Source organism: Coturnix japonica, chromosome 7 (genome assembly GCF_054131305.1).
Source record: "Coturnix japonica strain WE chromosome 7, WE-NBRP24, whole genome shotgun sequence".
NCBI lineage: Eukaryota > Metazoa > Chordata > Aves > Galliformes > Phasianidae > Coturnix > Coturnix japonica.
Window position 1 is genome coordinate 32,433,281 of NC_140669.1, and position 13,897 is coordinate 32,447,177.

General features: G+C 42.6%; 2 protein-coding genes and 1 long non-coding RNA gene across 9 annotated transcripts in view; 2 read left to right on the plus strand and 1 right to left on the minus strand.

The window, feature by feature from the left end:
• The window catches only part of USP40 (ubiquitin specific peptidase 40), a 28,185-nt gene extending 21,264 nt beyond the window's left edge, over nt 1–6,921 (plus strand). For 2 of the 3 annotated variants that reach the window (XM_085553624.1, XM_015867705.2), the window contains exons 26-32: nt 443–537; nt 1,726–1,844; nt 2,226–2,291; nt 2,521–2,731; nt 3,414–3,509; nt 4,477–4,571; nt 4,920–6,921. In XM_085553624.1, coding sequence (XP_085409750.1) covers nt 443–537; nt 1,726–1,844; nt 2,226–2,291; nt 2,521–2,731; nt 3,414–3,509; nt 4,477–4,571; nt 4,920–5,028 — 791 coding nt within the window. In that variant the 3' untranslated portion in view covers nt 5,029–6,921. Of the gene's footprint in view, nt 1–442; nt 538–633; nt 675–1,725; nt 1,845–2,225; nt 2,292–2,520; nt 2,732–3,413; nt 3,510–4,476; nt 4,572–4,919 lie in introns of those variants that run through there. The other variant, XR_014948425.1, reaches the window with a different exon arrangement.
• Nucleotides 6,442–8,552, minus strand: LOC116653658 (uncharacterized). Its single transcript, XR_004307908.2, has 2 exons — nt 7,830–8,552; nt 6,442–6,995 (listed from the first exon to the last, which is right to left on the minus strand). It is a non-coding gene; the product is annotated as an uncharacterized LOC116653658 (long non-coding RNA).
• A 4-nt stretch (nt 8,553–8,556) lies between these two features.
• Nucleotides 8,557–13,897, plus strand: part of IFT54 (intraflagellar transport 54) — a 28,221-nt gene continuing 22,880 nt past the window's right edge. For all 5 annotated transcript variants that reach the window (XR_014948428.1, XM_015867710.3, XM_085553630.1 and 2 more), the window contains exons 1-5: nt 8,557–8,732; nt 9,001–9,069; nt 10,407–10,568; nt 11,374–11,514; nt 11,658–12,128. Coding sequence is in view for 4 of the 5 variants with exons in the window: in XM_015867710.3 (XP_015723196.2) it covers nt 8,610–8,732; nt 9,001–9,069; nt 10,407–10,568; nt 11,374–11,514; nt 11,658–12,128 (966 nt within the window). In the remaining variant the exon portion in view is untranslated. The remainder of the gene's footprint in view (nt 8,733–9,000; nt 9,070–10,406; nt 10,569–11,373; nt 11,515–11,657; nt 12,129–13,897) is intronic.

Below are 13,897 nucleotides of genomic sequence, written 5' to 3' on the forward strand. Positions count from 1 at the left end.
AGTTGTATTGTCTGTGATAGCACTGAGGGCTCAGAATCAAAACCTTCATTTTATTCTAAAGCTTTAAAGTGTTCCTGAAGCCTTTTCTCATTAATTTTACTCAGTTTGTCTTTTTCCCGTGTTTGTTTTGGTAGCGTAGGGAAGAACAGTTTCAACTTCCCTTGCAACAAGCTCTGCCTTTCACAGTCATGGCCACTAATTAATAATAATAATGAATTTGAGTAACTGGTCTTAATTTTACAGTGTATAATTCATCTTGAATTCTTCCTGTTTTACAGCCAGAAGTGTATTTTTATCAACTGTTTTCTTTCTATCTAACTCCAGTCTATAAGTGAAACCTCACCTACAAGTGAATTATCTGTTAGGAAAACGTGTGAAGTCATATTCATTTTTCTTTTGTCTCTTTCTTCCTCCCTCTTCTCCTCCTTGCCCCCATCTGAAGATTCACCAGAATGCATCCAGGCAGACACGGATCTGTGCTATGCTGGCATTACAGAAATAGCAGGCGAATCTTCTTTGGAAGATCTGAAGATGCAGGTTAGATGTTCTCCTGTGTTGGAAATGTACAGCAACGCTGTGATTCATTGAGCTATATTAATACCTATTTTTTATTTCCTTTTCCCTTGTCTCCAGTATGTTCTGATATGGCATTTGCTTATATGCCATGTTCAGTGGTAAGTACCAAGAGGCAGCTTGAGCATGTAGCTCAGATAATTCCTTAGTATGTTCCCTGCAGTTGCCATTCTACCTGTCATGTGTCCTGAGCTGCAAAAGCCTTCTTGCACTTCATCTGGAACTTTGGCTTGCAGCTGTAATTTTTATTTCACGGTGTAAAGATGATTCATGATAAGCACACACATATACGAGCACTTCCTAAAAAGCCACTTTCCATTTCCACATTGTTCTTGTATTAGTTATGTGCGTGTTTTTTGTATGTTTAATCTAATGAATGAAGAGTTGCTTTTGATGCACCGAAAGTCACTTTTGTCACTCAGGAAGGTAGAGCTTAGTTTCTTCAGCCAGAAACTAAGGTGCCTTTTAATGCTGCTCTTCTTTTTTTAACCTGAAAACTATGAATATAATACACTTAAAGCAACAATAAGGAAAACCACCAAAAACAAACTTACAAAACCCAGCAAAACAGGAAAAATAACAGCCTAATAGACAATAATTAAGATCGATCACAAAGCTCATCTGTTATTTAGCTGGTTGGTTGCTCTACTTAACAGGGTAGTAAAGGACACTTCTGATTCTGATCCATACCAATACTTTGCCATATTGGGTACAACTTGAGTTTCACATTCTCATCCAAACTGCTGATAAGAAAAGCTGTGCCTGTTTGCATCTTATGAATGAGATTTGTCTTAGTGTGGTATTGCGTGCTCAGTATGATTTCAAAGGAGCTTATCCAGCGCTTGGTTGGAGGTTGTGCTAGCGATCCTTCCAGCCTCGTTCCCTCCCAATGATGATGGTTAAAAATAAGTTGCCTACTTAAGAGACTTTTGTGTTGGGAGGGAATGAAGTCTGCCTCACTGTGAGGTTGAAAAGTAGATCTCTTGGTCATACTCACTACCTGTGAGCCTCAAGCTGGAATAAATCTAAATGCCTTGCCCTATTTCTAATTGCTTCAGTCTAGCAATGAGAATCAGTTGTTCTTTTATTTTTATTTTTTTTTCCCAAGCAGACTGACCTGTAAAATCATAGAAGAACTGTTTGGTTTTTCAGGCTCTGACCTTACCGCAGTGCCCAGAGCATGTTATCCCACTGCCCACGTTTCTCAGAGCCTGGACAGTGGAAAGCAGGAGACCAGGCAGGCTGCTACGGCACAACAAGCAGCAACTCAGGTGGGTTTTGTACTAAAACACTCAAGCAGCATTGCAACAGGGTGACTGTTGACTGGATTGCATGAATGGACTGGTGGAGAAATGAACCAGCTCAGACCAATAAAACCCTTTTCTGATTATTTCAGTTTTCTGATGAGCACTTTTTTCACCTCAGATGCTGTGGGATGGGAAGGTATGAGCACAAGTTGTTCATACTGTTTATTATGCTAAACTTTAAATGTTTTTAAATGTAATTCTGGTACTTTTCTGAGCTTTTTGTTGCTATGGTGTCTTGCTTTAGTTTTTCAGGTCAGCATGGATCTACTTGCCTAGAACTATGATTTCTCTACTTGTGCATTTAGAATACACAGCTGATGGTGTTTATCATCTTTTTATTTTCAGAGAATATAAGCTGGGTGCCAGAGTGGAAATCTGCATAGAACCTTTGCAGAAAGAAGAGAACCTGGGGTGAGTTCTTGAAGAGCTTTATTTCTTACTGCAGTATAGTTAAGAGACTAGAATCTAGTTACTTCAATGCTGTCACAATGACAGATGTCTCTAATGCTTTGGGGGCTATCTTTATTTTTCTCTGGTAGAGCTTTAGAAACAAAGAGGGGGGAGGAGGTGCAAACTAGGATTTCTGGATTCTGAGTGCAAGGTTTGCAAGGCTGGTTTATTTTTGTCTTCCTGATGACAGCCCACGTGAATTGCTGCTTCGAGTACAGATGGGAATACCAGGGGAAAGGGACTACTACGACTCCATGGATTTGGTGTGGAATATCTCCAAAGAATGCACTACCTGGGCGCTGAGGCAAAGAGTGGCTTCTCACTATTGTCTCCCTGTAGATAAAATTGAAATAGCCAAATACTTCCCTGAAAAATTTGAGTGGCTGCCAATATCTAGCTGGGTAAGATCTGGAACGACAGAATGCAACAGCTGGTTTGAGAAATGTCCACGTTGGTTTGTGCTGCTGTTCTTCAACAGACATGCTTGAATGCGTAGCCTTAAGTCCCTGCTATGTGATCCGGGAGGTAAATCTGATGGAGGTGGTTTCCTTCTTCAAGAATTAGATTAGGTCTTCATGAAATCACGGTTAAGGTGTTGTGATTTTTGGATTACCCCACGGGTCAGCAGACTTTCACCTGGTTTAGAGTGCAGTCTGGTTGGCACAAGATAAGCCACTCTTTATAATGGCTTTTCCCATGTTACTATTTCCTTGCATAGGAAGAAAAACATCTATTTTTGCCTGAGTGTTTCAGTCTATTCAGACATGTACGGAAGTAACACAATAAGAGCGTTGCTGCTCTTTGCTCTGCAGGAGATCCTGTGGCTGAGGGTCACTGCTGATCACAGAGCATCATTTACTGAGCTTTATGGAAGGGAACTGCAAGAGGGAGGTGTGGGAAAGGGAAGATGATGATGTTTGCTCTTGGAGGTACAGAAAGCAAACTGGACAGTTGATTTTCATGACAATAAGGCTTTGAAGAATAGTGGGGACCCTCCACATTCAGGAGCTGCCAACAAAAATTGTAAGCAGATCTGTCTCTGAAACCAGCCTTATCTTACTGTTGTGCTTTGATTTCATTCAGACCCAGCAAATTTCAAAGAGAAAACGGAAGAAAAAACAGGAGAGCTTACTGTCAGCACCATATCACCTGAAAGATGGAGACATCATTGGGGTGAAGGTAAATTAACTTGGCTTTGGAAATCTTTGCTTCTGCGGTAAACAAATCTCTTTCTGGTTTTCCTGGATCCTGCTGCATCTGTGTGAAAGGGCTGGGGTGTGAATGTGACAGAATGCTCTGTGGACAGGGGGAATTCGTTGCTGTTGATACATTTTGTTTTTTCTTGCTGGGCTTTTTTTTTCCCCCCCTCCCTTTTTTATGCAGTCGGAAGCTTTATGCTTCTCCCCTTATATCCCGCTAGTGGCACTAGAGGGCGGTGCTTCACAGGTTGTCCTGCCGTGCTTTATGAGTGTGAGAGTCATAGAATCATAGAACGGCCTGGATTAAAAGGAGCCACAACCATCATTTGGCTCCAACCTCCTGCTGTGTGCAGGGTCACCAACCAGCAGCCCAGGCTGCCCAGAGCCACATCCAGCCTGGTCTTGAATGCCTGCAGGGATGGGGCATCCACAGCCTCCTTGGGCAACCTGTTCCAGTGTGTCACCACCCCCTGGGTGAAAAACTTCCTCCAAAGATCCAACCTAAACATGCCCTGTCTTACTTTAAAACTGTTCCCCCTTGTCCTATCACTGCCCACCCTCATAAACAGCCATTCCCCCTCCTGTACTGCTTTGTATTTGAGCATCATCCAAATGAAACTGGATTTCTCTTGCCCTTACATTATCAGTTGGGTTTTTCTTCCAACTCAGGATAAAACTTGAGAGCAGCACATATTCTAAATCTAAATCCATTACATTTTCAAAGTTATTACCGATCTATTCACAGATTTAAACAAAACAAAGAATAAAACGGCAAGATATTGAGCTCTGAATTGGCAATAAAACTGAATAATTTTGGTTGTCTGGCCTCTTTAAGTTGTCTGCATTTAACTAGAAGTCGCTGTAAAATTACTTAAGCAGAGTGTTGTGTGGGAAGTAGTTTTGGCAGATAGAAATAAACTAATGCTCTGTATCCCTTCTGACAACAGAACCTTCTCCTTGATGACAGTAAGGACTTCAGCACGGTGAGAGATGATGTTGGAAAACAGAAGCAAAGGCAGCTTGCGTTAGAAAAAAAGAAAAGGTATTGCCTGTTTATTTTTATTCTTCTTTTGACATACAAATACTGCTGCTGTAGTGCACAGTTCTGGCAGTGCCAAGCGAAGTTCTCTTGTAACTCCAACTTGTGCCTTTAAGTGCCACATGCCTGCTATGAGCCTTATTTTGTCTTGCAACATGCTGGGAGGTTTGGCACTACCTTAGGAGACAAAATTAGTTCCATTGCTGCAGTGTCCCCGCATAGGCTGTAAGTGGGAGCTCACAGTGTTGTTCCTATGCTGGAGTAGAATCCAGATTCCAATCCAGGTGGCTTATGCTGCTCTAGCTGCTAAGGTTCTCTACTAGTATCGGGCATCTTCATTTCTTTTAATAGTCGGCAAGCTGAATGCTCCCAGGACCATGTTCTATCTGAGGAAAAACTGAGTATTAAGCATCGTAAACCAGAAGTGGCTCTTTCCATCAATGTGGGAGTTTTCAGATAGCAGCGGGGGATGATTCGCTGACCAGACCATAGCACCAATGTGCTACATGCGAGTGCCTCAACTGGACCAGCAAGAGGGGTGCTTGTGCTCAGAGAGTGATCAAGAATCACCGAGACAAACTGGATGTAAGATTCAGGATATCTCTGATCTGCTTCTAATCTCTCTGAGGAAGTGCTTCAGCATCCCTTAATCGACGTGGGACTTATTCTCAGGCTGGGTAAACGCACTTTATCCATGAGAAAACTGATTAATATATTGAATTACCTTTCGATGACTGTTTTTAACCATGTTAAATGCTTCTTTTGTCAGATGCTGATGCACCGTCACCACAAAGTTAGCTGCGTTTTTGAATGCAGTCTTAGATGTCTCTTTCTAGAAGTCACTTTCCCTTCTCTGATCACTGAGATTTTTAACAATACCAGAATTTACTTTTGCCTCTTTATATAAAAACATAAATCTGTAGTAACTTTTCTTGGTGTCACACAGTTGATTTACAGCCCCTGTCACAGAATGGGACACATGCAGCCAACTGGCAGCTGAACTCAGTATCAAAGGTTCTTAAATATTAAGTGAAGCATCTACTAAATGCTTGTAAGAATGGATCTCATGTTAGCCAATTTCTCATCAGGTCCAGACCATTCTTTGAGTACAAGTACTGACAAATTAACCAGAATTCTTTATAGAGTTAATTGGTTGTAATCAAATTCTAAGCATATTTTCAATGATAAAGTGAAGGTGGAATAGTGGAAAGTAACAGAAGCGTTTCTATGTGTTGTGCTTGCCTTGCACTGCTGTGCAAATTGACTGTTGTATCAAATTGAAGTCTGGTGGTGGGACACTACAAAGCCTTGTTGAACTGCACAGGTGTCTGGAAACCTGTTCTGAGGTGAGCAAAGCACTGTTCAGCAGTAACTGTTGAACCCTTATTTAAAACTGGGATAATGAGTAAACAAATGCAGTTAATCTGGGGATGCTGCTGTGCTTGATCTATACAACAGGCTACTAAAACTCTGGCTAAATGTGAGAAAAGGATTTTGGCATTGAGGACAATTTGAAGACCAAAATTGACACTCTTAGTTATGAACAAAAGCAAGCAAAAAAGAATTAAGGCCACCTCTCAATCTTTAAGCACATATGAATCTTCATTTTTCATAGGTATCTTTAAAATCCAGCAGATGCTTCTGGGCTTTTAAGGCTGTTTCCACCAAGGAGCTGTTTTAATTTAACTTTTCTCCCCTAATTTCTTGGTTGTAGGTGTGCTACTTCAGATAGGTTATTTTCTGATTGAGATGAGAGCAGCCAATTTATTTCCTTTCCAGCTCTGCCTGCTTGCCCTAACTTACTTTGCAGAGCCTTCTTTCATATCAGCTGATGTTCTTCTGAGCCAGGGTTTACATAAACTATGACGCGTGCTGATTACGAAGGTAAAGGAGAAAGCATTTTGTTTGCAAGCTGCTCCACTTGCTTTGCTGTCACTTTAACTCCTCCAGTTCCAATCTGGACTGCTCTTTTGAGCTTAACCTTCCTGACTGCTTTGTGATAATTCCAATCTCCTCTTGAAGCCTTTGGAGGAATTCAGGTAGGGATTATAAAGTACTGACATGGCAATTCTGGTATGTGCCTTTGTTGAAGTGTCATGTAGCAGCTCCTGCACTGAACCAATCTTGAATTATTTCTGATGTCCGCTCAAAATGCCTATTTTTTTTTCTTAAAACTATTGCGGATTGATCCACAACGGAAGAATGAATTGAAAAGAGGGTGGGGGAAGGGAAAAACTTTTAAAATTGGACTTTTTGTGATTCCACACTTTGTGATGGTTATATTCCAAAGCCTAGAAAGACTTTCATCTTTATTTTTCAAGTGTTCTTCGCAAAATAAAGAGTGGTTTCCAGATGTCTGTTTGACTTGTCTCTTTGTTCTTCCTTCTTGGTGTTTGCAACAGTGAAGCGAACTGTCTCAAGATCCTTCTGTGAGGAAAAAGTACAAGAATTGAGCAGCTCAGGGTTTGTGACGTGAGGCAATAGCGATAACAGCAAACGATTTTGCAGGGGGGACTTTTAAAATGGTATTGATTCAACTTTTTGTGGGTGGAAAGTACTACTGAGATGCCTCAAGGTGAAACTTAAGAAAGGAAACCCATTTCTGAAACACCTGTGTGGACAACACCTGCTCTGGTGACTCAGAATAATTGCCCATTATCCCTTTTGTGTGTGGCAGTTTGATGATAAGCTTAATTTTGTATAGCTATAGGTCACAACTGGTGATGGGCCTTTCCTCTGCCATTTCTCTTAGCTGAAGACAGGCCATAGTAAGAGGCTGTATTCAGGTGTGGCTGTTCATTTCCACCTCTGGAATAAGGCTGTTGTCATCCTCCTTTTTAATAGAGGTGGTAGTGGGTTTGGGTGTCCACCTTCAGTTCTTGTTTCAAAACAAGTACTCTGCAGTAATACCCAGTTAGAGTTTCTCTGCCTAAGGTATTCTTGGACATCTGAGTATAACCTGTGTAACCCAATGAAAATCATAGGAGAAAGAGGATGTTCCCAAGCACACAGTGTCAGGACTTCTCTCCTGAGCACAACACTGCTCTTAGCCACGATAGAAATCTTGCCTGTGAAAGGCAGCTTTGGGCTCCTGCTTCTGCCTGGTAACACAAAGGCACACAGCCACTGAATTCAGACTATAAGTGGGTACAGCTTTGAAGGGACAGACAGTGTGCTTTCTGTTGTCAACATGCATGTATATTCCCCAGCAGAAGAGTCTCCAGACTAAACCTCAAGCAATCTGTTACAGTGTTAGGATACCTTTTAAATTGCTGTGCCTCCCCTTAGTACCGCGGGGACTCATGGAGTCTTAGTGAGTTGCTTGCTTTTGATTCCTCAATTAACTGAGCTGTGCTTCCTTGGGGCACTGCCTCTTCAGCAAATTGAGCATGCCCAAGGTCAAGCTGAACTAAACCCCCACGATTCATTCTCAGGCATTACAGACACTTTCATAGAGCTGGTGGCAGAAATCCAGATCAACCATATGATTCCAACATAAACAACCCTCTTCCCTAGAGCAGCTTCTTCCCAGTCTGTTTCCTCTGAGACCTCTTGGATGTAGAAGCTGTCAACACCTTTTCTTCTGCCTGGGATTACAGGATCCTGTAGTCACAGCCTATCTGGGAACCTCATTAATTTCCGAGTGTGTCAGTCTGTTGTACTTTATTTAAAGAACAATGACTAAAAATTAATAATCACCAAAAGACATATTAACTGAGCACCGGTGATTCACTGTTTGATAGTTATTATTACAACCACGGCATTTGACAGGTTGTATGGGATGAGATACTTCTCCTATATGTATATATATATCTGCAGTGCATTGACCCAAGTGCAACACCTCACACTCGGCCTTGTTGACCCTGGTTATATTCACATAACGTAGGCAGGGCCTAAGATGGCGGCGGTGCCTGTTGCTATGGCTGCACGGTGCTTAGCAACCGCGTGCTGCGGCTCCGAGCATGCGCAGTGAGGCGCGTTGCGCCGCGGGGCAGGCTGGGAACGCTGAGAGCCGGCGGCGGCGCCGTCCCCGCCGTCGCAATGAACGAGGCGGTGGTACGACGGACACAGGAGAGTCTGGGGCGAGTGATCCGCAAACCGCCCTTGACGGAGCGGCTGCTGAGTAAGCCGCCATTCCGATACCTGCACGACGTCATCACCGAGGTGGGCCTCCCCGCCGGCGGGGCTCGGAGAGTCGGCGCCCCCTGAGCAGGGCGCCCCCTGGCGGCTGGGGGTGTAACCCCGCCTGGGGGGGGCACGGAGGGGCGTGGGGTCCCGGCTCGTGTTGTGTGACGCGCCGTGCTGGAAGGCAGCAGCCTTCTGCTCTAATATAGTTATCATTAATGATAAGGCCACGGTCTGGTGCCGCCTAATGCTGTGCTGTAGGAGCTCCGAGTGCCCTTAACTCGATCCTTTTCCTTGTCTTCTCAAGGTGATTAGAGTGACGGGCTTCATGAAAGGGCTTTACACGGATTTTGAATTGAAGTCAGATAATGTCAAGGTGGGTACGAAGCTTCCTTGTTTATTCAGCCTGAATAAAAATGGGCTCTGAGACGTGCTGCAAGGCACCTGCAGTCTTTCCTGTGTTCAGCTTCCATTGCTTTATTCAGGCATGGTGTAGAAACAGTGGGAGGTATGGTGGGCTTTCTTTGGATATGTTGAGGTGTATCAGAATGTTCTGAGTTGGAAGGGACCCCAAAGCCCAAACCCTGCCATAGGCCACCTCCCACAGAACACATTGCCCCAGTGCCCCGTCCAACCTGGCTTTGAGCACTGCCCTTCTCCAGGCAGCCTCACTGTTTCCTCCTAACATCTAACCTAGATTTCCCCTCTTTTAGTTTAAAGCCATTCCCCATTGTCCTGTCACTATCAGACTGTGTGAAGCTGGTCTCCCTGCTGTTTATAAGCTCCCCTCAAGTAGCAGAACACTGCTTGAGTGTTTCTCTGGATCCATATATATATATATATATATATATATGCACTTTATACACACATACAGAAAATATTATTGCTTAATAATGCATCTTGTTATGCGTGTTCTACAACAGTCTTATTACCATTATTACAGCCATTATGAAAGTCTGATTACTGAAAGTAATGCTATTAGTGAAAATGCTTTTCTTAAGTGCAAGGGTGACTCAAGTCTGTGTTTGCTCACCTTCTAGTGCTTGCCTCTTTTGCTAAGCAATGCATGCTGCCTTCTCCCAATACCAGCTAGGCTCAAAACTCGTCACTTACTCATGGCAGATAATGCATGTTGTGTGTTGCTAGTTAAACAGCTACATCCATTGGTGATTGTTTAACATAGCAACTAAAGCTACTGGCTCGCCTATAGCTAGTTAAATGGGTGGTTTATTCACTTCCTAGGGCTGATAATTGGTTCCGTGAAAAGTAGCTTAGTACATGGTTAATTCTCTCATTTGGAGATCACTGTCCATTTTATTTGTGGATCCAAAAAGCAGATTTCGTAGGCTGGAATTATCTGTAAACTGCATCAAACTGACAGAGCGTGCAGCTGGATCTCAGTGAGTTGTGTTTCCCGTCAGCTTTATATGATGTGTATGTGAACCAGGTTGGATGGGACCCTGGGCAACCTGCTCTAGTACCAGATCTGGAGGTTGGTGGCCCCGCCTGTGGCAGGGGGTTGGAACTTGATGATCCTTGAGATCCCTTCCAATCTGAGGCATCTTATGATTCTATGATTCCATGAGTCTATGATTATGTGCTTAATAGAATGTTGTGCAGCTGATTCCTCCTGTCAGAGGTTTCCTAACCTTGAGGTGGTATATGGAGTTATTTTAGGATCTCACAGCTATTTCTGAACTGTTGTTTTTCTAGGATAAAGATGCCAAAATCAGCTTCCTTCAGAAGGCCATTGATGCTGTGGTAATGGTGACAGGAGAGCCACTGTCAGTAAAACCAGCACGTGTTGTGGCTGGGCACGAACCTGAGAAAACAAATGAGTTTCTGCAAGCCATTGGGAAGTGTTGCTTAAAAAAGGTATGACATCTCCATCTACATCATTACAGAGATATGTATTTGTGTTATACATTATCAGAGCTCATTTGTGGCAGAGTTTGACACTCATTAGCTACTTTTAATTACAGAAGATATACTGTGTTGGGTTACCACTATAATAACAGATGTATAGAATGTGATCCTAAGCAGAGTTTGAGCCAGGTCCCCATACAAATACATTCTAGATATCCATCTAAAAACCTGTGAAGTGATGAGTGAGAAGAAACTGCTCCTTGAACAGCAAAATACTACAGTATTCACAAGCTGTGTGAAGGTTTTGTCTGGGTAATCTTTGTCTGATGATCTGATAGTTTACACTGCTATTATTTCCCTTCAATTAACTGAATGAGACAGACTTCTTCCTTGTTAATTGCTTGAGATTGGCAGGGAGGAGGTGAGATGGGCTGAGTTTGATGGTACAGCTTTGTACAGTGTTGTGATGAGATGTAATAACCAAAGGCTGAAGTCTGTCCATTCAAGCCAAGATTATTAGCCCTTTGTCTTTACTGTGAAACATAAGCTGGATGTGCACTGTGGAAAAGGTTTGGATTCTAACTAGCTTTATATCTAGTGTTGCTACAGTAGATAAAAAGCACCACCTGTTTATATAAGCCTAGTATGCATGATCAAATTATTGCAAGAGTTACAAAGAGGTGTTTGGTTTAGAAGAGCAGAAATATAAGGTGTGTCTCAAAAGAAATAGAAAATCATGTTGACTACAGAGTCAGGAAGAAGGCAGATATTTAATAAGGTCGCTCATTTCAGGATTCTTTTCTGTTTTTTGCAGCTGTCCAGTGATGTTGCTGTAAAAAAGATCTTAGCTGGGGAAAGAGCTGATGCTAAAGGAAAACCTCCATCCAGTAAACCTCGAGATACAGAAAGCAGGGAGTCCAAAACAGAAGACCAAAAAAACCATAGGGATAAAGAGGTAGGAAACTCCTGTTGGGTACACTGGCTACTCATTATTATTATATATTTTATTTCTATAGTGGGCATGTTGTATGTAGAAAGTAACTATGTGATAGAGTTGACATCTATTGAAATTGAATATTACTTTTTGATTTGTTTTAGGGAAGAGTAGAAACTGACATTAAAGACAGAAGTTCGAGCAGAGACAGAAAACCCAAAGGAGACATCAAAGAAAATGAAGAAAGAGAAAAGGAAAGTGAAAAACAGAAGGATAATGAAGACAGGCACAAAGACTCTGAAAGGGACAACTCTAAGGAAGGAGGAAAACAAGAAAGGGAAAGAAACAAAAGCAGAACGACCAAACAAGGAAGAGAAACAGAAAAAAGCAAGGGAAAAAGAGACATAGAACGAGAAGATAATATTGGACGGGATAAAGCACAAGAAAAGGAGAAAAAAAATGAAGGAGGAAGAGAAACGGACAGACTGAAAGGAAGAGACAAAGATAAGGGTAGGGAGAGAGAACGAGAGAAAGACAGAGAAAAGGGAAAAGACCATGAGAGGGACAGACAGAGAGACAGAGGGAAAGATGGGGAGCATGGACAAGAACACGGAAAGGATAAAGCAGAGAAAAAGGTAAGTGAGATCTTATCTCAGAGCAGTGTTCAACTATGAAGTGTTTTCTGTAACAGTGCTTGCTTTCCCAAAGTGAATGTTTTTTTATTATGGATTTAATCTGTTAAGGATGTGGCCGAGGCTGTATGTGCACCTTCCTGTCTGCGAGCAGTCAGACTCATCTGCCCAGTGCTTCCTGAATGTCTGTTAAGCAGTTTATTTTCTGAACTGTGCTTGCTTGAATTCTCCTCATTACATTAGATTCAATCTGATAGAGTGGAGTGGCAGCTATTGTTGGAATTATTCGCTGTCATTGTCATGCATCTTTCTAGTAACGCATGCTGTTGCTTCAGCCAAAGCTAGCTTCTGGGGAAGGTGGGGGTTAAAGAGAGTTTTGTTGAGCCGTAGCTGGTTGCTTGTCTCACTCTTGAGCTTACTTCTTCCATAGAGAGATCAGTTGAACAGTGAATCTTGCCCTGTTAGACTTCCAAGAGAGCCAAGCCGGTTGAGGAGAGCAGGTAGATGGCTAAGAATGCTGTTGTAATGCGCCCAGTTGTACTGTATGCTCATTTCCTATTCATATATTTCAGCTAACTAGGCTGTTACTCAGCACGTGGAATCTAAAGCAAATATTTCATTTTAGTCTGCAGATTCTGAGGAATCCAAACTTAGAAAACTGCAGAAGCCAACTAAAGCCAGCAGGTGCCAGCCAGATGATGAGGTTAATGATATAGAAGATCGGGGAAGGCGAGCTTTGAAAGCGTTCCAGTTTAGAATGGTTTGGAAATCTGCATTAAGGAAATGAAGATTGAAAGTGAAGTAGATGCCAAGTTTTAGGGCTCTAAAATAGGTTGTCTGAGTATTTTTATTTAGTTGACTACTACAGGAAAATGTTTATTTGTTCAAAGGTTTCTCCTTTTTCCTCTTTCCTGGAATGCTGCTATATGTTTGTTTGATCAGGCAGCTCAGTGTGATGCAGCTGCTCACTCGCACCCCCAGCTTTGGGCTGGAGGAGAGAACTGAAAAGTTCAAAGTGCAAAAATGGGGAGGGGGTGGTTGAGATAAAGGGAGTTTAATAAGACAAAAAAAAGGAAAAGCAACTAAACAAGCAGTGTAAAAATCATTTGTTCACCACCAGCTGACTGATGCCCAGCAGTGGAATCCTGGCTATCTCAGGGTGATGCCGTATGTATGGGATATCCCTTTGGCAAGCTTAGGTGAGCTGTCCTGGTTTTGTCCCCTCCCATCTCTTTGTGCACCCCAGTTCCTTGTTGGCAGCCAGCACAAGAAGCTGCAGAGTTCCTCCTGGCTGAGTGTAAGCACTCCTTAGCAACAGCTATACCGTTGTTGTGCTATCAACATTGTTCTTACCCTCAATCCAAACTGTACCAGCTGCTAGGATTTAGGACAGGTGTTTTAATAGCGGTTGCTGGGTTGAATGGAAAATAAATCCAGTTTTGCATTGTGTTTTGCAGCTGGATGATGGTAGGGTGGAACAGGAACTTGCTGACTGCCTCTGAACAGTAGCTGTTGTTTGTGATACCATTGTGTCTGCATCTGCTGCTTCTTGATGACCTGAGGCAATATGGGGAATTAAGGAACCGTATGGCTAAATGTTTAAGAGTGAGCCTTCAATAAATTAGCCTGAAGGTAGTTCATGCTAGGAAGAAATAGGCAGCATCCCAAGTCCAGCAGGCGTCTCTGTTGGAATTCTGTGGGCCACTGACATCATTGTGTCTTCTACATGAGATGACAAATTTATAGCTGTTTTTTGACTGAAATCCAACCAA